Here is a 27,930-nt window from a genome sequence, read left to right as displayed (position 1 = left end):
ATCACAGCCAACAACTGCAACTTCAATATGTAAAAATCATTATTTACTGTATGTTCTCTGGTATTCAACAGCACAAAAGCCAGCACTTGCTCCCATATAAATTAATTCATGTAGAAACAAGAAGAAAATTATTAAGCTAGTAAACAAAATATTAGTCTGACCTTGGCATAAATTACTATTTGAACTATTAAAGAATAAAAAGGAAAGACAGTGTCATATTAAACACTTCACTATAACACAAAGTTGAGATGAAATTATGAGTGAAGGAGACTGGCAAGAGGACACTGCCAGGCCCAAAGTCACTGCCATCTAAGCCACTGTGGAATGTGCAGCTCATCTGGGTGACAGCAGCAGGACAGGCGTGCCCTGACCACTCCCCCTGCTCCTGCCATGCCTGGAGGTGAGGTGGTAATGACCTGCTGGGCTGCACTGTTGTAGACGGTAAAAGACATGAATCCCACGCCTGCCCTGGTTAACAGGCCCAGCCCCATGTGGCCCAGGCACTATGGGGGACTGGCCTCAGGAGGCTCCTGGGCTTGTGGGTGTCCATTCTCAACCTGCCTAGTAACACTATATTTCTTGAGCCTAACCAGCTCTGTCTAGTGCCATACAGAATTGGCCCTCACAAAAGCACCAACAAAAAAGGAACCAAACCAACCAAAACCTGCTCGGAAAAGTGCTCTGGGTTTCACTCACTCACCTTCAGGCCATACTCAGTTATCAAAATACGCCTTCTGTTCATCACCAACTTTCCCGTCATTTTAAGACGACATGGAAAATGACCCACCCATTCTGGTCTGAGGCACTTGGTAACATTTACAACTGCCCAAGTACACATGAAGAAAGCTACAGACAATACAGCAAGTTCTGCTCACCCAGCAAAACAACTACACCCAGGCAGTATCAGTCCATGATGGTGCAAATCCCGTTTCTTCTTTCCTTCTCTGACTCCTAACTTGTTTTTGTAAAAAAGGGGGAAGAAGTGGGAGAAGATGATTTCACAATTTATATAAACACACATGCTAATTGTGGGTCTTCTTGAAGTACTTATCAGTAGTTCCTTCTCTGAGGGGAAATACACATTTATTCTGCCTAACACTCTTCAAAAAATACGAATTTGCATTAGGTATAAAATGTATTTGTTTTAAAGGTACAATAAATAGATAAAGTTTTAAAAACAAAGAAATTTGAGATCGTGGGCACAAAAAACATGCTTCATAAACCAATAAAGTAGAGTTTAATTCTAAAACCAAAGGACCTTAAAGATGAGCCCCCCACCCTTTCTTTTCAACAGTCCCAGAGGAAGTAGCTGCTCCAAAGTCACAGGTGCTGGTGACAGGAAGGCTCCCAGCCCACTGCTCCGTCACTGTCATTCTCCAAAACAGAGGACAGAGAGAAAGTGAAAAAATTATGTCGAAAATATCTCCCACTGAATTTAAATAAGTAGGCATTTCTTATTAAGAAATACTGATACACAAAATGTAAAAGAGAAAGAAAAAAAAAAGAAAAATCTCTTCGTAATACTGGGCTCCCCAAGTGCCCCATGTCCAAAATTCAGAAATAAAGATGCAGCTCCACAATGACGGGAACCCACAAGATGCCCTTCCCTGCCAGTAGCCTCAGGACCACAACCTTTCCATCAGAAGAAACCCTTTATCCCCACTTGGCTGTCAGCTCAAGAAGCCGACAACTCCCATGCTGTCCCTTAGTATTCAAGCTCTGAGCCTGGAAAACTCCAAAGAGCCTCTAATGCCATCTCCCAACTTCCAAAACCATCCCAAGGAGCACATCCCCAGCACAATGTCCTACATCCTCCATATGTTGCTGAAACCCAGGATGCCACTCCCCTGCAAGGCCTAGTGTTTTGCTCTTAACCTCCACCCTCCCCCTGTAAGTCACCAAAAGGACTTCCTGTTCTCAAAGTTGAGCAGCCCTTTTCTGACCCTAATCTCCTACCTTCCCAGCTCACTCCCTGACATCCCAACCCCATAAATTCTTCCACCCACCAGGACCACAGACCCCGATTCCATCACCTCTCTGCCACCCCTCCACCTGCTACATCCTCGCTTCCTTCTCTACCCGACTCAGAGCCACAGCCTCATAGTCATATCGGCTACCTGGTGCTCTCACATGCCACCACACTCCTCTGCCCTCCAAAGCACTTTCTGGCAAATCCCAAGCTGATTAAATCTAACTCCCCATCTCCTCTGCCCCAAGCAGCTGCACACAGCTGGAAGAGATGCAGAATCCTGCTGATCGGTCCCACTGTAAACTCTTGACACCCCACTCAGGTAAGCCCTGAGTGATGTGAGACAGCATCACTGGAAAGGCCCTTTTTGTCTCTCCCCCAACCTCCAACACTCCCTGGCACTCTCAACTTACTGGCCATCCAGCTGAGAAGACAGAGGCCAGGAGAAGCACTGCAGCCCTCTTGCCTCCATTCCGCTCACCCTGCCATCTCTTCCCTGTGGTCCTGAAAAAGGCACCTCCCTGGGGCCGGCCCCGCTACTTGGCAATGGATCCCTGCCCCTCCCATCCTCTCTCTCCTGCATCATGCATTTCCCATCAGCACAGGCACACGTAATAATTATTCTCATTCCAAACACCAAAACTACAGCTCTCAACCAGCCTCTCCTCTGCAGCCTTCCCTCTATTTCTCTGCTTCCTGTTCAGCCAGGCTCCTGCCTGCTCCAGTTTCTCCTCCCTGTTCTCTCTGCAACCCTGCCCAGCAGGAGCATTGCTCCCACCCCCAACTCTCCAGCTCTTACCAAGGCCACAGCTAATTCAATGGCCACATGTCAGTCCTTATCTTACTAGAGATGCCCACTTTATCCTCAAAATATCTCCCTCATTGACTGCCGGGACCATCTCTCTCTCTTCACCGCTGCTCCCTGCCCCTATCTCTGCCCCTCCCCAGCTCCTTCTCACACACACCTCTGCTGCTTCCTTGTCCCTTCCCTCCCTGCTGCTTGGTGACCTCAGTCACAAGATTGTAATGAATACCCTCAGTATGCCAATGGCTCCCATGCTATTATCTCCAGCACTGACTCCACTGAACTCCCATGCTGCCCGTTCAGCTCTCCTGTTGACTAATACATAAATTGAAATCAACAGGCTCAAGACCTGCTCCTTCTAGTCTATCAGTCACTAAGGAGCAACTCCACCCTTCAAGGCCTACACTCATCCTCCACCCTCGCTATTCCCACCCAATCCAGCCCACCAGCAAATCCCCTGACCTTGCCCCTTGACATGCCTCAGTGTCTAACCCCTCTTCAGCACCCACACTGCACCCCCCGGGAATACTCCATTGTCCATTCTCTGCAGAGCTGCCAGAGGAATCCTGCCAAAACTGCATCAGGAGCACGTCTGCTCAAACTATACAGTGGCCCCCATCCCAGAGTGTGAGGTACTCACAGTGGCTGCAGGACTGGCCATGCCCTGCCCCTGCTGCCTCTCTGATCTCTCCCCTCCATCCCCCACCCTCCCTCTGCCCCTCAAACCCACCAGGCATATGCCCACTCTGCTGGGAAGGCTCCTTCCCCAAGGATTCACATGGTTCAGCCCTCACATCCTTCAGGTCTCTGAAGGATGTCACCTTACGTAAGAGTAACACCATAACATCCCTTTATATAAGCACTGTCTTAAAACCTAACACATAGCAGTTACATGGCAGACATCGTTCTAAGAATTTTACATATGCCAATTTATTTAGTACAACTCATGTAATAATAATATTACCCTCATGTTACCTACGAGGAAACAGGGAGAAGTTAAAGGGCTTGCCAAAGTCACACCGCCAGTAAGTAATGGGAATTCGCATTCCAACTCAGGCAGCGTGGCTCCAGAATTTCTGCGACACCCGCCCTACCCATGTCCCCACCCTTAACTTCCTGTTTTGTTTTCTCTCTTGTCTGCTTTGTTCATGACTGCCCCGGGGCACCAGAAGGTGTCCAACGGAGAGCGGGTACTTGGCTACTACTTGTTGAATGAGTTAAAGAACGATTCAATCACACTGAGCCACCTGCAAAGCTGTCATCAATCTGTTGCTATACAGGAGTCATCAGAACACAATTAAAATAAGAGCCGCTGGTTCCCATAGTGAAGGTGGTTTCCTTCACTGGCTGGAGAATGGGACAGTGACCTGGTGCGAGCTGAGCCAAGGAGCACCAAAACAAGTGGCCTTTCTAACAGCTGAAAACGAATGAGCAGCTACACCATGAATGGCAAAGCACAGCCTCAAACACCTTCATCACGGGAAATGCCAGGGGCAGGCCTACATTTTTTGGTTAAAAGCATATCTTTTGTTTTCCTGCCTGTTATGCCTTTATCAAACTATCTGTGGTTTACAGTCACGTGTTCCAAATTCCAGACCAAGCACAAACATCCAACCTGTGCCAAACAGACTGAGCAAGCCAGAGAACAGAAATCACAGGAAGCCTAGAAACTCCCCAAAGTGTCAGACGTGCCCATTATTTCTGGCATTTCATGGCAGAAATGCTACCCTTGGGTTATTACTTATAAATATTTCAAGCTACTGCAATGACACTGCTACTAAACAACACCTCAAACCTCTTGAAATCTTAGAAATTAAGATTGTATTTATATTATTTTAGGGTTTAGCAAGTTTTTCTTAAGACATGGAAACGTGCAGGTAAAATCAAGAAGTGTGAGAAATAACAGAAATGATGATGATGGTCATAATCATCCCACTGTCTCAAGACCACAGTAGTGTTTCCCCATCATCTGCCCCTAAATATAAATAAAAATTGCTATCTGGCTTACCACGTTATCACTAGTAAAGCCTCCTGTCTTTTTGAAACATGATAACTGTCAGGCCTCTGAGCCAAGCTAAGCCATCATATCCCCAGTGACCTGCACATATACATCCAGATGGCCTGAAGCAACTGAAGATCCACAAAAGTGAAAATAGTTTAACTGATGACTTTCCACCATTGTGGTTTGTTTCTACCCCACCCTAACTGATCAATGTTCTTTATAATCTCCCCTACTCTTAAGAAGTTTCTTTGTAATTCTCCCCACCCTTGAGAATGTACTTGGTGAGCTTCACCCCTGCCCCAAAACATTGCTCTTAACTTCACTGCCTATCCCAAAACCTTTAAGAAGCAATGATAATCCCACCACCCTTTGCTGACTCCTTTTTTGGACTCAGCCCTCCTGCACCCAGGTGAAATAAACAGCCACGTGGCTCACACAAAGCCTGTTTGGTGATCTCTTCACATGGACACATGAAACAATAACATCTGAAAGTCTGGCTTACAAAGCCGCATGTTAAACTATGGTTTTTCTAGAATTCGAACTAAACCACCTTTCTTAGATGGAGTCTTGCTCTGTCATCCAGGCTGGAGTGCAGTGGCGCGATCTCGGCTTACTGCAAGCTCCGCTTCCTGGGTTCACGCCATTCTCCTGCCTCAGCCTCCTGAGTAGCTGGGACTACAGGTGCCCACCACCACGCCCAGCTAATTTTTTGTGTTTTTAGTAGAGACGGGGTTTCACCATGTTAGCCAGGATGGTCTCGATCTCCTGACCTCATGATCCACCTGCCTCGGCCTCCCAAAGTGCTGGGATTACAGGCATGCGCCACCGTGCCCGGCCCTAAACCACCTTTCTTTAACCTACATGGTAACTATATGTTTTCCAAAATCTGCATAATCAATTTATCTAAAAATTACATTAGAAATTAGGAGATACTAATTTTTAAATCTAGAACTTATCTCCACATGCAATTTTGAAACTGTCAGGAATGAAGAGACAAACTGCTTATTACACTTCTGCTGGAGAACAACGAACAGCTCTGGGGTGGTACCCAGAGGGCCATCAGCCCTATAGATCCCACAAGGGGCAAGAGGAACAACCCAGCACTGTTAGTCTCTGTTCCATCCAGGATCCAGTGAGCCAGTGACAAGGCGGGGTTGGCAACAAGAAGGCCACCACTAACCACAAAGACCCTGGCAAAGGGAAGCTGCTCATGAAACATAAACTGGATATGACTGCTTATTACAATTCCTGTCCATGAGTTCATGTCCAAATCTACATTATGCATAGCAAATCTAACTATCCATGGCAAATCTACACTGCCACACTTTTCCTAAAAGCAAGGAAAGGACAAAGGAACAACTTCTTGCACACAAATGTGTTCTGGAGGCCAGTTAATTTAGGACAATTAAGTACTATTTAAATGAAAGAAAATCGATATTTAGTGGGGGAAAATCCCCACATTTTCCACTGAGCATGTGTCCAGTATCTTCATCAAGGAGAATATTTTAGGTATCTGACATGTAAGTATTTTGAAGAGACTTTTGAATCTCACTGACCTGTTACCTGACTTCTCAGATGATAAAGTATTGTACCGTGGAATCGAACATTTAGTACTATTTTTAAAAAGCTGAAATAGCCATCATTTCCTTCCACCTTTTCTGTTGATCAGCAAACAATCAAGAGACCAAAATCTGAAAGAACAATTATATTTTAGAAGTTTCCAGTACAGTCCAAGTCCCAAATTTCCTGTGTTTAATCCTCCTGTGAGACAAATAACCACAAAATATTTAAGGAGGCAGGCAGAGTACTCCAGTTATTTTAATAGATCTGCCCAATGACCTTTCTTATGCGAGTAAAGGGTGCTAAACAAAGCCTAAAATCACGAAATATTTAGAAGTAAAAACACCTACTTACTGTCTGCAACTTATTCTCTAATGGTGCAGGAAAAAAAGTAGTAAGAAAGAAAAAAATGATAAAACAAATGTGGCACAGTGTTAATACTGGTGATTACAGGTCTACTTCAACTTTAAGTTTGAAATTGTTTCAAAATAAAATGTTAAAGAACATGTATCAGCAGGATTATTACATAAAAGGATTATTTAAGATATGAACTATTTCCTACACCTACATACATGCTCCACCCCTCCCTCCCTCTGGTTTCCAACCTCCATCCTTTCCTAGTCAAGATCCTAGGAAAAGTAGTCTCTCACCTCCTACTCCTGGCTCCAAATAGCCTCAAAACATGACTTCTGTCTCCCTCTCTCAATTAAAACTGTTCTCACCAGAATCATCAATGACTTCCTACTTCCCAAATCCATCAGCACATTCCAGCTCTAACAGTCTTCCACCCTGGCAGAAATGCGGACTCCAGTCCTGCTTCTCTGCTCAGTCTCTCCACGCAGTCTCTTCCTCTAACCCTTACATTTTGCCCCAACTCCTCTCAGCTCTCCAGTGCACTGCCTTGAGAAGATTCTGAGGATCCCACAGGCTCCATGGGAAACAGCAGTGATGATTATTAATGTCTGCGCGGGTGGAGAGTGGGCGGCAGGAGAGCAGGGTGGCAGCATGGCTCTATCTGGAACTTGACTTCCTTCTCTAAAGGCTCTCCTTCATGGGTTAACTCATCTCCTCCTTTAATTCCAACTATTTCTAATACCCACCAAAATCTACCTTTTAAGGGACACTCCTCCACTGACTTCCAGACCTACAGTGCCAGCCACCCACAAGCAGTTCCATTTACTGTTCCACAGATGTGAACTCTTCTGCTACCAAAACATGCTCTTATTTCCATAATCCCAAACTGAGTTAATGGCACCACTGATCACCCTGAAGCCAAACCACAAATACTAAAAATGTCCCTGATTTCTACTGTTCCCTCATCCCTTATATCCGAATCTATTTGGAAGCTCCTCTCATTTCCATCACTGCTTCCACCACCTTGATTTAAGTCCTCATCATCTGTTGCCCGGACTATTCAATATCCTAACATCTCTACCTCTCGCCTCCTCCACCCCTACATCCATTCTCCACGTTGCTTTATTAGGATTATCTTTTCAAAATACAAATCTAATTTCATTTGTAAAAGATTTTAAAACAAAAATTCAGTCATGCACTGCATAACAACATTTTGGTCAACAACAGACTACATCAATGACAGTAGTCCCTTAAGCTTATGATGGAGCTGAAAAATTCCTATCACCTAGTGACATCACAATGTAGTGCAACATATCACTCCTGTGTTTGTGATGATGCTGTTGTAAACAAACCTACTGTGCTGCCAGTCATATGAAAGTCTAGCACATAAAATTATGCATAGTATATAACACTTGATAATGACAATAAATGATTATTTTGCTGGTTTATGTATACTTTTTATTGTTAGAGTATACTACACTTCTACTTATTAAAAAACAGTTACAGCCAGGTGCAGTGGCTCACAACTGTAATCTCAGAACTTTGGGAAGCCGAGGCAGGTGGATCACTTGAGGTCAGGAGTTCAACACCAGCCAGACCAACATTGTGAAACCCCATACCTACAAAAAATACAAAAATTAGCTTGGCTTGATGGCGCACACCCATAATCCCAGCTACTTGGGAGGCTGAGGCAGGAGAATAGCTTGAACCCGGGGGGTGGAAGTTGCAGTGAGCTGAGATCATGTACTGTACTCCAGCCCCGACGGCAGAGCGAGACTCTGTCTCAAAAAAACAAAAACAAAAACAAAATACAGTTAACTGTGAAACTGCCCCAGGCAGGGCCTGCAGGAGGTACCAGAAGAAGACCTTGCTATCATGGGAGATGACAGCTCCACATGTGCTGTCGCTTCTAAAGCCCTCCGAGTGTGTCGGAAATGGGTATTCAGTGTCGCAGAAATCAACACAAAGACAAAGGATCTCTCAGCAAGGCTAATTTACTTTCTGCAGAAAGGGTGCTGCTCACTAGCAGTCTTGCCACGAGAGCACACACAAACAAATGAGACAGGGTCATTTATAAGCCTGATGCGTCCACCCTATGGCTGTGTCCAGTTTCCACTGGCTGGAACAGGACCTCACATTCTGTACTTGTCCTGACTGGCTGGCAATTTAGAACTTCCCAAGAGGCAAAGGTAGAGGAGAACAAAGGAAAGGAGGAAGTAACTTGTGGAATGCTGAGAAAGGCAAAAACACCTCCAAATAAGAAAGAGGAACAGGCTATGACCTAATGCTTGCTTAGACCTGTACAGGCATGCCAGGGCAAATATCTAGGCTAAAAGATGGGGGCTAAGAACACAAAGTATATTGCTTTCTTTATTATGGCTAGCAGATAGTTAAGAATATTAGCACAGGTCTTTGAGTAACTTTTGCTTCTAAGAGAGGCTACTATTTATTCTCAATTAGACTGGGAGGAAAGTCCCTTTGAAGAGGAAACTCTACTTCATTTTCTACAGAGTGGGACAGAGGTGCTGGTGGAAGACAGTGATATTGATGATCCTGACCCTGTGGAGGCCTGGCTGTGTGTGTTCGTGTCTCGTTTTTAACAAAAAAGTTTAAAAAGACCATAAAAATTTTAAAACAGAAAACAGCATACAGAATACGGATATAAAGAGAAAAAATATTTCTGTATAGCTATCCAATGTGTTTGTAACTGTTATTTCAAAAGTCAAAAGTTTTAAAATTTAAAGTTTATAAAGTAAAAAAGTAACAGTAAGCTAAGATTAATTTATTAGTGAAGAAAAATATTTTGTATCAGTTTAGTGTGGCCTACATGTACAGTGTTTGCTAAGTCTCTAGTAGTATACAGAAATGTTCTAGGCCTTCAGAGTCACTCTCCACTCACTTGCTAACTCACCCAGAGCAATTTCCAGTCCTATAAGTTCCATTCATGGAGACGGTAAACAGGTATACTATTTTTTATCTTCTATACTGTGTTTTTACTGTACCTTTTCCATGTTTAGGGATGTTTAGATATACAAGTACTTACCCACTGTGTTCAAATTACCTAAAGTATTCAGTCCAGTCAGATGCTGTACAAGTCTGTAGCCTAGGAGCAACAGGTATTCAGTCTACATGTGTAGTGGCTAGACCATCTAGATCTGTGGATAAGTATACTCTCTCATGTTCACACAATGATGAAATCACCTAATGAGACATTTCTCAGGAAGCACTTCCTTACAACGTATCCCCTTCACTAAGTGACACATGACTGTATATGAAATAAAGGGGGAAAATAACACAAACCACATCAATAGCCCATCCTGTAGCCATCCCCAACAGTTTCTTTATTCATACTTCCAAATTCATTACTCATACTCTATATGTTCCTAACATGAAAATGTCTTCTAATCCCCAAATACATTATGCTGTTTCATATCTCTGTATTTCAAATAGTTTTCCCTTGACTAAAACATTCTCATCCTACAAGCAATCTCCTACTTGTTTTTAAAAACTATTTTCAAATATCAAGTCTTGTAGGTAGACCACCCTAAACTCCCAACAAAGTACCTCCTATCCAGGTAATTTGTATGAGTCTCCGGTCTCATTATTTCACTACCTTTCAATTATAAAGCCATCTCTCCTACCAGACTTTTTAAACTACTATTCAAAATGCAACAACGAATCTAAGTTCTTTAAAATTATGTCATCATTTTAAATAAAACCATAAATGGGAACTTTTCCTTTCATACAGACTTTACAACAATGGGTGTTCTCTTAAGTATGATCAGTTTAAATCATACAGCCAAATTTGTTTTCCAGGGAAACACATTTTTATTTTACAATAGGTAATTAACTTCATTTAATGAAATGAACTTTATTAAAGACATCTACACCTTAAAATGAGATACACCAGCATGAACTCTTATCAAGTCTATGCTAATAACCTACTGCTTTTTCTTTTTCTATTTTCATACAGGGCCTCACTCTGTTGCCCAGGTTGGAGTGCAATGGCACAATCTCAGCTCATGCAACCTCCATCTCCTGGACTCAAGCAAACTTCCCACCTCAGATTCCCAAGTAGCTAGGACTATACTATAGGCATGCGCCACCATGCCTGGCTATTTTCTTTTTTATTTTTAGTTGAGACGAGGTTTCGCCCGTGTTTCCCAAGCCAGTTTCGAACTCCTGAGCTCAAGTGATCCTCCTGCCTCAGCCTCCCAAAGCACTGGGATTACAGGTGAGAGCCACCGCACCCAGCCTCCTACTGCTTTTTCCATTTAAAAGCCCAATTGCTAAGCCAAAGCATAGTAATAATAAGGACCCCAAATTAAGAAAGCAAGAAGCGTACACAATGTGGATACATAGGAAACTCTGTACCACTCTCTAAGGCCACAAACACTTAACATCAGGGAAAGCTCTTATTCATCTTGTCTCTGTTCCTTCCAAAGTGAAAGCCATTTCAAAGAAGACTGCTTCTGCTTCTTTGCTAACAATAGTTTAAAGGCCAACTTGTTCTTGGCTTACAATGGTTCCATTCTGCAACATGGTAAAACAAGGCAGTATTCAGAAGAAGCCAAAACACCTGTCAGTGCTACAGACTCTCCCCGACCCTCATACCACATGGGGCCCCATTCTAGCTCCTTATGGGACTCTTCCTTTCCGTTTCAGACAAATAGGGTCTTACAAGCAGTGCTAACAATATAGAATGCCTTCTGAATTGGCAATTGCAATACTCTCTCATCTAGAGAAAAATCCAAAGCAATATGATAGAAATAAGAGCACCCATCCTTAACTTCACAAGTACACTTGTTAAAACAAAATGAGTATGAAAAGAGATGTCTTAAAATAGCAATAACATGTGAAAATCTAGACATATTTCAGCTTAGTTTATGAATTAAGACTACCTCTCTCACAGCATAATTAACAACTGTGTGTAATGCTTCTCAGAAGTAAAGATAAGCAGGGACTGGAGTCCCACGTGTGCAATTACACTTCATTCTACTTCGGAAACTGCTCTAGGCTCTGTCCTTTCTGATGCCCAGAATCTCTCTTTCTAGGAGCTGATTGTGAAGTTCTCCCCCACAGGTGATCACCACTACAAGACTGTGCCCCGGACAGTCAAGAAATGTGCTGCACTCAAGAAAACTCCAGAGTTGATTCTGAAGACATCTAGGAAAGAGTCAGCTCTACGAGGGGTAGGAAGCAAGGGTCTAGAGCAGGGTAGGCAGATTGAGGCCAGGCTGTTTTCATAAGCAAAACTGAAATGGAGCAGCCAGGCCTGTTCTCTTACATATCGTCTATGCTCGCTTCTGAAGTTCAACAGCAGAGTTGAGCAGTTCAGAGACCATCTGGCCCTTTCCAGAGAACCTCTGCTAACCTCTGTTCCAGAGTGGCCAGGGACACAAGGCCATGAGAAATGGCACAGGGGTGAGTTCCCTGAGTTTCCTTTTTGCTTCACATATCTCAGATAAAAGCTGAAGGAGACAATCTGCAAACAAGAAGGGTGCAGACCAAAAGAACACCTGCTCTCTGTGTCCAAAGAACAGAAAGGAACCTGTCTACCAAGACAGAACATTTTTAGATAATAACCACTCTACTCCAGACAGGCATCAAAAACGACTCTGGGTCCAGTCCCACCCACACCAACAAAGACTGAGTATGAGGCCTAAACTTTTGCCATTGTGAAGTGGTAACAAGATGCCCCAACACCTCTAGGTCCAAGGGTAGGGTCCAAGAAGGCCAAGTAGGGGGCCAGGACTTTCATCCTCCACTGCCAGTAATAACCAGCCCCCTGCACTACTGCACTATCAATGAAAACAAATGGAGAGGTGAGACTCTCACTAACTATAACAAAGAGCCCCAGCCACAGCCCCTCAGTGTCAACGGCGGCTAAGTAAAATCTGAACTTCTGTCTCCACCTGGCAGTAACAAGGGAGTGGCCCACCATCCTCTGCCAGAGCAATGCCATAAGTCAACTAAAACAGAAGGTTTAAATAATATCCAAAATGTCCAGGAGGTTTCAATTTAAAAAAAAAAAAAAATCACTCACCCCACAAAGAAGCTAGATCTCAAGCTGTACGAAACGAAGAAAATACATGCCAGCACTGGGATGACAGAGATGTTCAAGTTACCTGACAGATTTTAAAGCAGCCATAATAACACTCTTCAATGAACAAGGACACACACACACTTTAAACAAAAAAAAAAAGAGAAAGAGGCAGCAAAGAAAAAGAGGCTCAGCTCAGCAAAGAAATAAAAGCTATAAACAAGTACCAAATGGAAATTTTAGAACTGAAAAATGTAACAACAGAAATAAAAGCTCAGTAGATGTGCTCAATAGCAGAACAGAAGGAAAAATCAGTGAACTCGAAGATGGAACAAAAGAAATTACCCAAACTTAACAAGAGAGAGAAATCGAGAAATAGACCAGAATGAAAAAAACTAGTAATAGAGCCACAGGGACTTGTAGGACTGTGACAAAAGAACTAACATTCTCCATCAGAGTTCCAAGGGAGAAAAGACAGAGGGCAGGGCTTGGAAAGTATATGAAAAAATAACAGCTGAAAAGTTCGCAAATTTGGTAAGAAACAGAAACCCAAGACTCAAAAAGCTAGTTAAACCTTGAAAATCCAAAGACAGAAAAATTCTTGAAAGCAGCCAAAGAAAGATGACACCTACCGATAAGGAAAAAACAATTTGAATGACAGCTGATTGTTCATCAGAAAACAGGAAAAGTCAGAAGAAAGTGGCACAATGCTTGCCAGGGATTGAAAGAAAAGAGGTGACAACCCAGAATTCTATATCAGCAAAAATATCATTAAGGAATGAAGAGGAAATCAAGATACTTTCATGAAACTAAGAGAAACTGTCACCAGCAGACCTACCCTGAAAGAATGGCTAAACTAAGTTCTCTAAATGAAAAGGAAATCAAATGAATCAACCTTGGAACATCAGAAAGAAAGGAAGAAGAGGGTGTGTAAAAACACAGGTAAAATGTAAAAGGCTTTCCCCCTCCTTCTCTGGAATCTTCCAAATTACATTTGACAACTGAAGCAAACAGTGTAACAATGTCTACTGTGGTTCTAAATGTATATAGGAGAAATATTTAAGACGATTACATAGCTCCCACATGTACTAACTGACCTGTTATAAACAAAAATATTCACTGAATAACAATGAAAGATTACAAATAAATGTCCATTAATAGAGGGTTGGTTAAGTTAACAATGATACAGCCATACGACAGAATATTATACTACCATTAAAAAGACAGTTAGGCCAAGCATGATGGCTTACAACTGTAACCCAGGCACTTTGGAAGGCTGAGGCAGGAGGATCACTTGAGCCCAAGAGTTCAAGACTAGCCTGGGAAACATAGTGAGATCTCATCTCTAAAAAAAAAAAAAGTTTTTTTAATTAGTCAGGCATGGTGGTGTGCACCTGTAATCCCAGCTACTTGGGAGTCTGAGGTGGTAGGACAGCTTTAGCCCAGGAGGCTGAGGCTGCAGTGAGCTGTGATTGCACCACTGCACTCTAGCCTGGGAAACAGAAAAGGCCTGGTCTCGGGAAAAAAAAAACTCTGAAGATATGTTGTTATGGACAATAAGCAGGGCCATAGCAGTGTGTCCTGGATGCCATCATTTGTATGAAGATAAATATGCATGCAGAGACTCTCTGGAGAGACACACAGAAGCTGGTAAGAGTATTTGCTGCCAAGCAGAGAACTGGCATCCAGAGATCAGAGTAGGCTGAGGGGTGAAGGCGACAAGTTTCCCTGTATACCATTTTCATTCCTTTCCAGTTTATTATCTATTTACTATCGTTAATTTTAAAAACTTTTTTAAAAAAGTGAAAAATTCCCAACCCAAAGGCAAGACTTAGAATAATTCAGCTAAAGCTAAGGGGAAACAGTAAAACAGTGCTTCCATGATAGCTAGGTGTTTACGTGTATTTAAACACGGCTACAGAGTTTATGAAATCCTGGAAAAAAACCTGTTCTCACTCTATTCATACTAGCTTCATTGAAAAGGTGGTGGTGGTTTGTTTTTATTTTTGTTTTTTGAGACAGAGTCTGGCTCTGTCGCCCAAACTGGAGTGCTAGAGTGTAGTGGTGTGATCTCAGTTCACTGCAACCTTTGCCTCCCCAGCTCAAGCAATCCTCCCAACTCACCCTCTCGAGTAACTGGGACTAAAGGCACGTGCCACCACGACTGATTAATTTTTGTATTTTTTGTTGAGACAGGTTTTTTGCCATGTTGCCCAGCTGATCTCAAGCTCCTGGGTTTAAGGGAGCCTCCCCTCTCCACCTCCTAAAGTGCTAGGATTACAGGTGTGAGCCACTGCACCCAGCCTGAAAATGATACTTTTAACGGTCAAATAATAATTTATTGAAAAGTGTTCTATGAATGTTGATCCTAAGGCCACAGCTAGGGAAAAATCTGATTTCAAATTATTAGGCCTTTGCCTGAAGACACAGCAAATGTGACATCAGACTCTCAAGGATCCTGGCATTGCAAACCTGGTTCCGTCAAGTGACGCTGATTTGATTTGGCTCTGTGTCCTCACCCAAATTTCACCTTGAATTGTAATAATCCCCATGTGTCAATGATGGGGCTGGGTGGATAACTGAATCATGGGGAGGTTTCCCCCATACTGTTCTCGTGATAGTGAGTTCTCACAAGATCTGACGGTTTTATAAGTGTTTGGCATTTCCCCTGCTGTCATTTCTTCTCTTGCCTGCTGACACTTAAGATGTGTCTTCTGCCTTCCACCATGATTGTGAGGCCTCTCCAGTCATATGGAACTATGACTCCATTAAACCTCTTTTTCTTTATAAATTACTCAGTCTCGGGTATATCTTTATTAGCAGCATGAGAACAGACTAATACAGATACCAAATATAAAACTTAAAACTGAATATTATAGATCATGCACCTGTAAACCAAATCACCAATAGAGAAGGAAAAAAAGAAACAGGAAAAAATTAACTCATTTTAAGATTTTTGAAGATTTCGTTTTCATCCAATGTACAGAAATCAAAGCCAGCACCAGTTCTAAAAAGGTAACATATTTAAGGATCTCAAAGTAATGGAGGAAAAGGGCAACATGTGGGTAAGAGCAAGTGCTATGCCTCCAGCATCCTTCCACGAAGCTCTGCCACGTGTCATAAGATCCACAACCCCAGAAACATCATGACCCCCACAACAGCTCTCTCCCTGGAGCAGGGCACCAAGCTCAGGTGAAACCAGGTCCTACACCGTCACCCTCCAGAGACTAACTGGAAACCCTTCAACCAACTGCAGGATAAAGCCAGCAGCAGCAGCAAACCTAACCCTGAGAGCCAGGAGCAAGAGCTTCTGACAAAGGGGAGGGCGGAGGTCACTTTATGCCCAAGATAATCTTTCTAGATACCTGCTGAGGGATGGGAGACCCATAAGAATCAGCTCACCAGGAAATTGTTACCATGTGAACACTGCATCCCACCACCGCACACACCTTTCTAAAGCCCTGCCTTTTCAAAAGACGATGTCCGAATCCCTGCTCGGCACTCAGGGTCCCACAAGTAACTCCCGGGCTTCCCTCCTGGCCTTGCCCAGTCCCCATGTCACACTTCCCCATGGTCCGGCTGCTGCCGCTTGCCCCACCCCTGCCTGACTCTCCAGCTCCCATGTCGGGGCTTCTCTCTCCACCTGAAACAGCCTCTTGTCCACTATCCAAACTTCATCCCTCTTTCATAACCGAACTTCCTTCCTTTCTGGAACTTCTGCTGACCACCTCCCACCCAGAATTAACTTCCTCCTTCTGAACTACAGGAGGGACTATCCATTGTCACTACTACCATCATAATGAAGAAGAGGAACTTAAACACTTTAAAAACTGAATATTATAGATCATGAACCTGTAAACCAAATCACCAATAGAGAAGGAAAAAAAGAAACAGGAAAAAATTAACTCATTTTAAGATTTTTGAAGATTTCAAAAATGGCACAGGCCATTACTTGTGCCAGATGTTCTCCCATTTAATCCTCACCAAAACCTAGCATTTGGCTCCCACAGGAGAGAGGAGGAATCTGAGGCCCAGAGAGATTTAACGAGAGCCTCTGAGCACATGTCCACTGAGTCCTCAACACAAAAGCTTCTGACTATACCAACAGCTCACAAAGTTTGTGATTGAAATGGTCTAATAAACAAAAGTGTGTAAATAAGTAACCCAGAAAGAACACAGAGACGTAATGGCAGCTTGACTGTGTCATGTTTTATCTTTAAAATAAAGTTTAAGCATTGTATTGTACAAGAAAATGCATATGATTATTTTGGTATAGAAATCATCTTTCATATTACTTATCCTCAGGTAAAACCAGTCCTCCATGCAGATGGGCCACATGGGCCTATTAGACAGCCCAATATGACCCACTAGTCCACACTGCTCCCCAAGGGTATGGGGCAGGTTTATTCTACACATTGGGCTTAATCCCTTACAAGCTGCCTTTAGGTACCTCCTATCTTATTTCACCTTCACAATGAGCCTGTCCAGAGGTACAATGGATAGTTATTTCCATTATCTCACAGACGAGGAAACTGATTACCAGGTATGTATAAGTGCCTCACCTATAGCTACTGAAGGCCCTGGCAGAGATGGGGACCTGGAGCTTCTGACTCCTAGCCTTGTAATCCGTGTTTCCAACCATCCTCTTCTGTTTATCTGCCCTTGATAGACACTATCTCCAGACATCTCTCAGACTCCACATGTTGATGTCTCAATTCATTGTCCCAATCCAGGTGCAGCCTCTGCAAGGCAGGGGGGGCTTTGGGTTTCCTCACTTGCCTCCTTGACCCTGCCTTCTTCACCAGTCCATCATCCCACAGCGTTCAGCACAGATCAGTCTGTTCTCTGACATTCTCAAAGTAAAAAGGAGTCGAGAAGCAGGAGATAAATTAAGTAGAAAGAAAGTGTAAGGGGTACAAAGTGAGGAAAGGGGAGAAAAATAGAAGCAATAAATAACTGAGAGAGCAGAAAAGAGTCTTATCCAAGCAGCAGCCCCAGCACAGAAGGGCAAATGTGCCTAGACATGGGTCAAAAAATACAATCATTCTCAGAACTGTGACACGAAGAAGGCAAACAGGAAAAGTCATTCTGAAAACACCTACTTACTGGTTTCATTCAAAGCATCCCTCTGAACAGAGAGTAATACTTCCTAAGTAGAAAGGAGAGTCTTGTTCTTAAATGTTTTGTAAAAAATGTTTGACAAAGGATCACTTAAGGGCAAAGTATACACCAAGAAAAACAGAGTTCAAAATTAATCACTTCCCATTTGAAAACTTTTTTTAATACCATTTGTCAAATAGTACAAGTCTCTAAAATCATAAAATGAAATATGAGTAGTATTAGTACCAAAAGTAAGAGCAGGACAAAGCTCTCCCATCCATAGCCAGGCTCCATCCCTGAGGATGCACAGCTCCACAGTATGCTCAGCTGGGCACTCCCCTCAGGGTCATAACTCATTCGTAAGGGTGGAGAGATTACACAGCCATCACTTTTCCCTGAACCCATCGCACCTAAATCCCCATTTCAGACAGAGGCAGACAACTTAATAACTCATGGCAATGGGCCAGTCTTTTCCGGACTCACAGCCTTTGTGGGTAAAAACCAAAGCCACAATGAGCATCCACATCAGCAGCACATTAGCAACGCGGGCCTCACCCGCCATCATGCTACAGGTCACTGTTTTTTAATACCCTAAAGAGCATAAACTAATAGAAGATTATTTTCCAGCAAAGACAATTCACAGGCAGGATCTTGCTCCCCTTCCCTCTCTGTCACTCACAAGTGTGTAAATATGACTGATGAGATTTACAGCACTTAAGTTCACATACAAGGAAATATTGCCAATATTAGTCAAATTCCTGTGGTAACATGCATCACTTTCAGAAACAACTATTTCTTAGCCAAGTGCGGTGGCTCACGCCTGTACTCCTAACACTTTGGGGAGGTCAAGGCAGAAGGATCACCTGAGGTCAGGAGTTCGAGACCAGCCTGGCCAACATGGTGAAACCCTGTGTCTACTAAAAATACAAAACATTAGTCAGGCATGGTGGCACGTGCCTGTGGTCCTAGCTACTGGGGAGGCCGAGGCAGGAGAATCACTTGAACCCAGGAGGCTCAGGTTGCAGTGAGCCGAGACCACACCACTGCACTTCAGCCTGGGTGACAAGAGTGAAACTTCAGTGGGGTGCGGTGGCTCACGCCTGTAATCCCAGCGCTTTGGGAGGCCGAGGCGGGCGGATCACAAGGTCAGGCGATTGAGACCATCCTGGCTAACACGGTGAAACCCCGTCTCTACTAAAAATACAAAAAATTAGCCGGATGAGGTGGCGGGCGCCTGTAGTCCCAACTACTTGGGAGGCTGAGGCAGGAGAATGGCGTGAACCCGGGAGGCGGAGCTTTCATCTCAAAAAACGACTATTTCTTAAGATGGTAGAACCAAGACTAATACATGTATCATATACTAGAAAGTTCATGTTTTTATCTTTTTATTCACAATAACTAACATATCTGCTTTTCTACTTTGGAACACTGAACATCATTTTCCACACCTTTTCTTTGACAACGGCTGTGTTATACTGCTTGACAAGAACTTGTCAAATAATTACCCTGAAATCCTCTTATGGTACTGAAGATATGAAAAGAAACCTCAAAATAGAGGTTTTATTAGATAAATAAAAATAAGGCTGAAAATGTTCTACGTGTTCAGAAAAGTAAACTTAAAAGCTGAGAAGAGAGTACAAAGGAAAATGTATTTTATTTCATTCAAAAGGTTTTACAATAGGAGGAGGGAGATAATCAATGAAAAACCCCACCTTAGTTTACAGGTAGTATCTTTTTTATTATTTTTTGTAGAGACAGGGGTCTCACTATGTTGCCCAGGCTGGTCTTTAACTCCTGGGTTCAAAGGATCTTCCCGCCTCAGCCTCCCAAAATGCTGGGATTACAGGTATGAGCCACCACCGCACCCGGCCTACAGGTAGTATCTTAAAGAGATGTTAACCTCATATGCACATCAAGAATCTGAATACTCACTCAGCTGGTAAAACCAAGGTGGTAATGCTAATGGCACGTTAGTCCAGTTCAAAATATTTTTTAGTATCTTAACCACATTCCAGACACGTTAAGGATCAAAATAAGACGCTGGCAAAAAAGACAGCAAAGGAACACACTGAGCCCTGGAGCACCTTTGCCCCCGGAACAGCACTCAAGTGAGACCCCCGAAGCACCTAGACTGGGCTCTGCCGCTGACCAGCTGCAACTCCTCTGAGCAGCAAACTCCTCAGTTGTGAAGCAGGAGGGTTAACTCGATGTTCTCTTAAGGCTACTTGCCTGCTTTAAAGTTACACATGGTGAAGAAACTACTCATGAAGATGAAGGAAATAAAATTTATTGGGGTGTTTGCCCATTATTAGGCTGCATAATTAAAAGATTTGTTTTGTCTCTCACATTCTAATAATGGATTTTTCCTAGGGAGAACAGAAAAGTTATTTAAACATTTTAATTTCCAAACTTAACCATAAATAAACTTATGAAACCCAAAATACGAACTTGTTTTTGTTTTCATATTAAGGAAATTTCATCTTGTGATCCTAAGCTTTCAGTGGAAGGAATAGATTGCCTCTCTCAGTAAGATGGCTGGTGGATGGATATATATGCTCTACCAAACAGCTTATTAGGAAGAAGTACTTAAATATTACAAAATACACAAAAGTATCATACTCTTATGCCCAAAGCATAGTGTGTTTAGGAAAGTATGTTCAGTTATTAAGTGTCATGAAAATTATATGAAGGTCTCACTAAAGTTCAAAGTTTCAGTCAAAGGTAAGCAGTTTGACAGAAATACTGGTCATTTACTTACAAAATCTAGAGAATCCCCATTAGGGCTTACTGTGTATCAGCACTCTTAGGTTCTTTGGTATAATCTCATATAATCATCTATATTAAATGAGATATAATCTCATTTAAGTCCTCTTAACCACATTAAGAGGTAGCTATCATTATTCTCATTTTACAAATCAGAACACTGAAGTGGAGAAAATTAAAACACCTTCCCAAAGCAGAACAGCAAGTCAGAGAGCCAAGATTCCAACATAGCACTTCCAACTCAAATCCAATGATCCTTCCCCTACACTTATACAATCTGGGTTAGCTTATACTAATAAAAATACGCCGCATGGCTCAACTATTTTAGTTACTGATATACCAAGATGCTTCTCACACTGACATTCACTCCATAATATGACCTCCCTATCTGTGCTGGTGCCACTCCTTGACAAGAGAAAATGAACCATAATTTTTCTCAGACACAGCACTGAATACCTTATAAACTTCCATACCAACAAATCCATCCTTTATTTTACAGATGTAAAAACAGAGGATCACAATAGGAGGCTAATCTCTGGTGGTTTAGAAGCTAGGAGAAAAAAAACAAAAAACAAAAAACCAGGAGGCTAAGTAACCAACTCAAGAAGGCCACATCTTGTAAGTGGTGGAACCGAGGTCTAAGGTAGCCTATGGGGCTCCAAGCCTGAGCCTGGGACCTGATGCTTAGAGTGTTTCTTTCTCCCCAACGAAATGAGCATGGCTTTACTGGATTCTGCAGGAAGAACACCTATCAAAACTCAAAAGAATGACAGTTCAGTCGATGAAAATGAAGTTAAAAATACAGCATTTGTTTCCAAAGCATTTGCCAGATAGATCAGACAGAATTCAAAGGTCAGAGCAATGACAGACTGTGCTAAAACCTCAAGAAATGTTTCTCTCTCTCTCCCCCTCCACCACACACACAGACATACATAGTGGCGTGAAGAGGGGATATGAGAGAGGGAGGAGAGAGGAGGAGGGAGGAGGAGGGAGGGAGGGAGGGAGCTGTGATTGGATGGATGAGGGAGAGAGATGTAGAGTGAGATTCTGAAGAGAGAGAAGAGGATGAGAGAGGAGGGCATGGATGGAGGGGAGGTATAAGGAGGAAGGGATAGTGGTAGGGTATGAGGGGGAGGGTGAGATAGAGGGGTGAGGAGGGGAAGAGGGTGAAGAGGGAAGAGGGGAAGAGGGGATAGAGGGGATTGTATGTGAAAGGAGGACAGTGATGTTTGAGGGTATTAGGATGAAGGAGGGTAAGGAGGGAAGGAGGAAGGAGGGAAGGGAGGGTATATAGTGTATGTGAATGGAAGGAGTGAGGATGCTTCCAAGTGTCGAGTTAGTTCACTTCAATGATCAAGCATTTAAAGAACATTTAAAGACAGAACTGAGTACTAAATTATGCTTCTCTGTAATTAGCAGGCTAGTTTAAAAGTCATAATATATTATAAAATATAAAGTATAATATGTATATATAATATATATTTTTTTTTTTTTTTTGAGATGGAGTCTCATTCTGTCACCAGCCTGGAGTACAGCGGCGCAATCTCAGCTCACTGCAACCTCTATCTCTCAGGTTCAAGCGATTCTCCTGCCTCAGCCTCCTGAGTATCTGGGACTACAACCGCGCATCACCAGGCCCAGCTAATTTTTGTATTTTTAGTAGATATGAGGTTTCACCATGTTGGCCAGGATGGTCTTGATCTCTTGACCTCGTGATCCGCCCGCCTTGGCCTCCCAAAGTGCTGAGATTACAGGCATGAGCCACCATGCCCGGCCATATTAAATTTTTAAAAATTCTATATACATAACATTTTTTGAAATATCCCTCCTAAATAAAATTATGCCTACCTACATAGTTATGCTAGTGATATACATATGAGCAAAGAAATCTTTTTCTTATTAAATTCTGTTAAATTTCAAATAACCATTATCCTCAATTCCAATGGACATTGAAATAACAGTTAAACTTCCACCCTCAATCCTCTTTTGTTAAGTAGTTAATACACTACACTACAGTTGCTATTATGTGGTTAATCTATTTCTAAAGTAAAAAATGCCTGTGAAATTCAAATGGTTTCTCCTAATTTATCCATTTGATAACCTGATTTTCAGTCACAAGATGATCACATTCTCCCTCTTTCCTTTCCCACTCTTCCCTTCACCTGTGTCTTTAAAAAAAATTACCATGAAATTCACTATGGATGAATGTGAAACTCTATAGCAGGATTTCAACATCTCATCACTTTTTTTTTGTAATGATGAAACTGAGATAAGGAGAGACTTAGGAACAGAACAAATGGGACATGCAAAGTCTTCTATGTTCCAAAGCTGTTCTTTCATTTCATGCTAAATCTGCTACTAACAGAGCCAGTCACTATTGAACTGTAAGTCAAATATTCAAGGTTAGCTGCCGAATAATCAAGGGCTATTTCAGATCATCATACTCTATAGAAATTTTGCAATTCACTTGTTTAAAAGGCTTTTATTAAATACCTGTTCTAGCAACAACTGAAATTTCTTTCATAATACATGGCAACATACCTAGAATAGTTTGCAATGTAGATGAAATGACCCAATAACAGCAACCACAAATGCAGCTACCGATTTATCCGTTACTACATACCAGCAACTGAACTAGGTACGTTACAGTACATCACCTGCATACTCCACACTCACAGCAACCCCATTTTCTCCATTTTACAGATATGTAAACTGAGGCTAAGAGTTTAAATAATTTGCCTACTATCACAAACCCTAGGATGACCCACAGCAAATATTTTCAAACTCCTTTGTCTCAAGACTCTATTATAAATCAAAATTATTGAAGACCCCAAAAGGCTATAGTTTATAAGGGTTCTATCCACCAAACAGCTTATTAGGAAATTAAAACTGAGAAATTTTAATAATATTTATGTATTCATTTTAAATAACAAAAGTAAGTTCATTTATGTTATAATAAAATCTATTTCTACAAAATAACTTTCTCAAAACAAAACTGATGAGATGATGCTGTTTTACATTTTGAAAATCTAATGTCTGGCTTAAAAGAAAACAACTAGGTTCCCTATCTGCTTCAGCATTCAATCTGTTTTAATATGTTGCTTTGATTGAAATACAAGAATACAAAGAAATCACAAAGTCAAAGAATACACTTCACTACCAAGCCTGGTTAGATTGCTAGAACCTGGTAAGATTCTGGTAGAAGGTGACTAGAAACACATTATTTTTGAGCAAAATGAATTTTTAAAATCCCCAACCAAAACAAATATAACAGGAAAAATTATTACAACTAAATATAATGTGCTTGTTCCTCAAATTGTTTAAGTTAAAAAAGAATACTTCTGCCTTGCTCTGAGTAAAGGGCCCAAGGGCTTGCTGCCCTAGAGTGGGTTCAGGGTACTTTCCCAACTTGGTCTTCCTCCACTGTTCCCTGAAATGCATGCAACCATCATCCATCCCATTGCACAGCACCCAACACATCTCTAAACCACGTCCTGTCAATGCCACCACCTAAATCTCTTGTCAAACACATCACTTCTCTTCACCTCCACCATCTTCCACCTAGACCACAACTCCTCCCCACATATTGAATCTCAGTCATTCTGATCCACTCTCTGGAGGAGCCTGCTGGCTCTGTCTACCCCATTCTCTCTCCTTCTCTCCCTCCACCCTTACCCCTTGCTTAAACCCTTTCAATGGCTTCTTACTGCTCTAAGTAAAAATACCAAAATTATTAATACAGCCTACACAGCCATGTTTAATCCGCTCCTGCCTACCTCTCAGGGCTCACCCTCATCATGCACACACACATGTGTACACTCTCTCATTCCAGTCAGACTGGCTTTCCTGCAGTTCCTGGATGACACCACCACACAGGCCTTCTTTCTACTCAAACACCCTCTACCACCACTATACACCCAACCACCCTTCAGGTCTCAGCTCAACCACAGTGTCTTCAGCAAAATCTTCCTGGAGCCCCAGTCGGGATCAGATTCTCTGTTTTAGGCAATCAAGGAACGTACCTGCCACTCATCGGAGTGGCTTGATCTGGGCTGTGAATGCCCATCTCTTCCACTAGACTGTAAAGAACACAAGAGCAGTGACAGCATCTGCTTTGTTCCACATTTTAACTCAATGCCTGCTATAGTAAATACATACTGAATATCCATTAAATGAATGAAAGGACAGCATAAATCTGACAATGTACATACATATGTACAGGAAAGAATGAGCCAATCAAGACAGTCGGTCCAATTTACTTTCCTTCATCTTCACCACTAGGTAACAGCTGGTATTTAACAGAAGGAAGGGGAGGTACCCACCAAGAGCCACCACCAGGCCCAGGTGGGGCTGGATCCAGAACAGAACTTGAGGGGCTAGGATCCTCTCAACCGCTGGCAACTGTCAGCACTTGTTTTGCTGCTCTTTCCTGCAGGGAAAGTTTAACTTCACTCTGCTTTACCAAGAACTCTGATAGGCTCCCGGTGACATTGTACTTTATGTTTTGGAAAATCTCTGAAGCTGGTTTCAACTTCCTTGTGATCTATGCTATTTATTTACATATATGACCCTGTGGGTCACAGCAAATTTGCCTTCTATATATGTAACATATATGTATGTGTGTATCGTAATAAATATTATCACATTGAAATACACACATATTCATTCATATTTATGGAGCACTTAGATGCCACATGCATTCTTTCAGTTAATTCTTACCACAAGGCTTTGACAAAACCAAGGGTTAGAGGGGATGTGTAACTTTAGTGCCCAAGGTGACAAGCCGGTAGGTGGCACAGCCACCACTCAACCTGGATGCACATTAGACTCACCTAGGAAGTTTTAAAAAACCGTGACATCTGGGTGTTTCCACAGGAGTGGGATGGACTCAGGCAGGGCAGACTGTAAAGCTACTCGGGGGATGGATTCCATGGGCGCCATGCTCAGCCAGGTGGCATTATCTCTAACACCTGCCCAGTTCCTCATTCCAACATTCTCCTGCCTCAATCCACCCAGCTACCAACAATGTTCGACTGGCAAAACTCACTGTCCAGGCATCCCGAGAGCAGCTGGTGCTGCAGCTGACATGGTAGATTTTTCAAAGATCTTTAACAAATTCATGACAGGGTCTGTGGCATTTAATTACTACTTTAAAGCCCCCAAATATTAAAAGGATTTCAGTTCTCCTCTGTATAACACACAAATATACTTTTAAAAAGTGTACTAATGTGTCTTAGAAATTGTTTCTGGTATTGTGGTTCCAACCCTGTGGGCCAAGACAGGGAGCCCAGAGGCACAATGGCTTCTCACTATAATTCAATCTAGTAACAATGAATGACCCACAAGGCCTATTGTGATATGCAGGCTGTGGAAATTTCACTCCTTCCTCAGAACAAAACCAAGAGGTCCTTTCTGTCAGTGTTTGCCTATGCAGATTTGCTAATTCAGAATACTGCACCAGTGGGGAAGGGTTTCTGAAAGACTTCTGGCCTCAAGTTAATGTTTTATGTTTTGGACAAAGGGTCTCAGGAATACAGATACTGGCTTTAAAGTCATCATTGATTCAGCATCAGAGAATTTCCAGATAACTGACACTTTAATGTGCCACACTGTCAAAGCAATTTTAATAACATTCTAAAAACGTATGACACACAATCGTGCCTTCCTAAACAAAGCATTTTAAGCAGTATTTTGCTTCTTCTTGATGGACACCCAAAGTCATTGTCCTAAACCCCAGGGACTGTATTGATGTGATGCAGTGGCTGCTGCCTGCAATGAACTATGTGCACCAACACTAAAAAGAGTTTGAACTGTGGTGTTTTCTGGGGTCTCAGCTTATGTTTCTATAGTTTTTCTATCTCCTTCTTCACTATCAGGCCTTCTTAATAACCTGTTGACAGCTGGAAAACTGGACAACACAGCATGTTTGCAGAGAAGGTTTGAGAGCAAAGACCTAAATGCTAGCGTGTGTGTTTGTGTGTGTGCGCGCGTGCTGGATCAGTGCAGAGACAAGAGATGCCAGGGTTCAATTTGGACAGGGGCCCAGATGGCAGAAGACTGAGTGGGCTCCCTGGTACTGCTGGCTATGGCCAGGATTCAGAGTCTCCCCCAGGGTGAACAGGAAGCTGCAGTCCTCTCCTGAAACCTCTCAGCAGCATAAAGATGGAGAAACTGCCCTCCTAGAAGAGAATTGGGGTCAGAGTTGGTCACTAAGGGCACTGGATGAGTCACTGACAGGGGTAAGTTTTTGTTGTTTAGTTTGTAGTTTTTCTGATTACAAAAGCAATACATCTAACTAAACATTTACACCAAACACAGATGTAAAAGTTAGAAAGTAGAAAGTCCTCCATAGCAAGCTTACATTCCCTCCACTAGGTATACTCCTGCTCCCAACTATTACAACACATTTTTCCAGATCAAATCATTCATTTCTCCCTCGGAGTTCCCACACTACACATGATATAAACAAACATTGGTTCATTCTTACCACACTGTTCTTTGTTATATATTTTTGGATACCTTTCCATATTCCTACTTACAAAATTCATTTTAAGCCATATATAACATCACACTCTATAAATGTACCATAATTCAATCTTCTGTTATGGAGTTATAATAAACAATGCTATGATGAATTTCTACTTTTGCAAACATGTATGAGTATTCCTGGGATAAATTCTGTAAAGTGGAAATTCCTAGGTCAAAGCACATAAATAAATTTAAACAGCTGCTTTCCAGTCAGGAAGTACCAGTTTACGAGACCCAATTTTTTAATCTAATACAATACCAATGCAATAATCCTTAAGCCTATGCAAGCCTCCTGATCAAAACAGGAGAAAACAACAAAGAATAAGTCAAATGAACTGTTATCACAAAGTGATATGGGAAATGGGAACTGCAAGCCTAAAGCCAGTCTTGTTTGGAGGGCAGCGGCTCCCACATCAGCCTGGCAGTTTTTGGGACAGAGGAACAGTGTGTGTCTCCCGTGCATGCAGGAGGTATGACTGTACATGCTCACAGCACAAGTGGAATCTTCATGGCCACTCCTGGGAACACAGCACACAGCAGCAGGACCTCTTTGGGACCAGCCATTGTACTGGGGAGGGAGTAGGTTCTCAAGAGGCAGAAACTATGGTTCTGTTTTTGTTTTTAAAACCAGTGCCACCCCTTACATCTTCACTTAGACTCCCCAACCTGATGTGGCTGTAGGACAGTGTGGATTAGACATTTCCCTAACACAAACAGGTTCTTGGCAATGGCTTGAGGAACTTTCTAAAGAACATACTGCACACAAGTTTTTTGGGTTTTTTTTTTTTTTTTTTTTTTTTTTTTTT

The 27,930-nt window shown here is 42.4% G+C and overlaps 1 protein-coding gene across 7 annotated transcripts in view; it reads right to left on the bottom strand.

Annotated features, from left to right (window-relative positions):
• CCNY (cyclin Y) overlaps positions 1 to 27,930 on the bottom strand; it is a 322,018-nt gene that overhangs the window by 114,950 nt on the left and 179,138 nt on the right. The window contains exon 1 of one of the 7 annotated variants that reach the window (XM_017848397.1): positions 2,383 to 2,437. The exons of the other annotated variants lie outside the window; for them this stretch is intronic. Within the exon in view, the coding sequence (XP_017703886.1) occupies positions 2,383 to 2,389 (7 nt within the window). The 5' untranslated portion in view covers positions 2,390 to 2,437. Of the gene's footprint in view, positions 1 to 2,382; positions 2,438 to 27,930 lie in introns of those variants that run through there. 7 annotated transcript variants of the gene reach the window in all.

The sequence above is a fragment of the Rhinopithecus bieti genome, unplaced genomic scaffold (genome assembly GCF_001698545.2).
Source record: "Rhinopithecus bieti isolate Rb0 unplaced genomic scaffold, ASM169854v2 scaffold_30965, whole genome shotgun sequence".
Lineage (NCBI taxonomy): Eukaryota > Metazoa > Chordata > Mammalia > Primates > Cercopithecidae > Rhinopithecus > Rhinopithecus bieti.
Note: the sequence above shows the minus strand (reverse complement) of the source record. Positions and strands in the feature narration are given on the sequence as shown.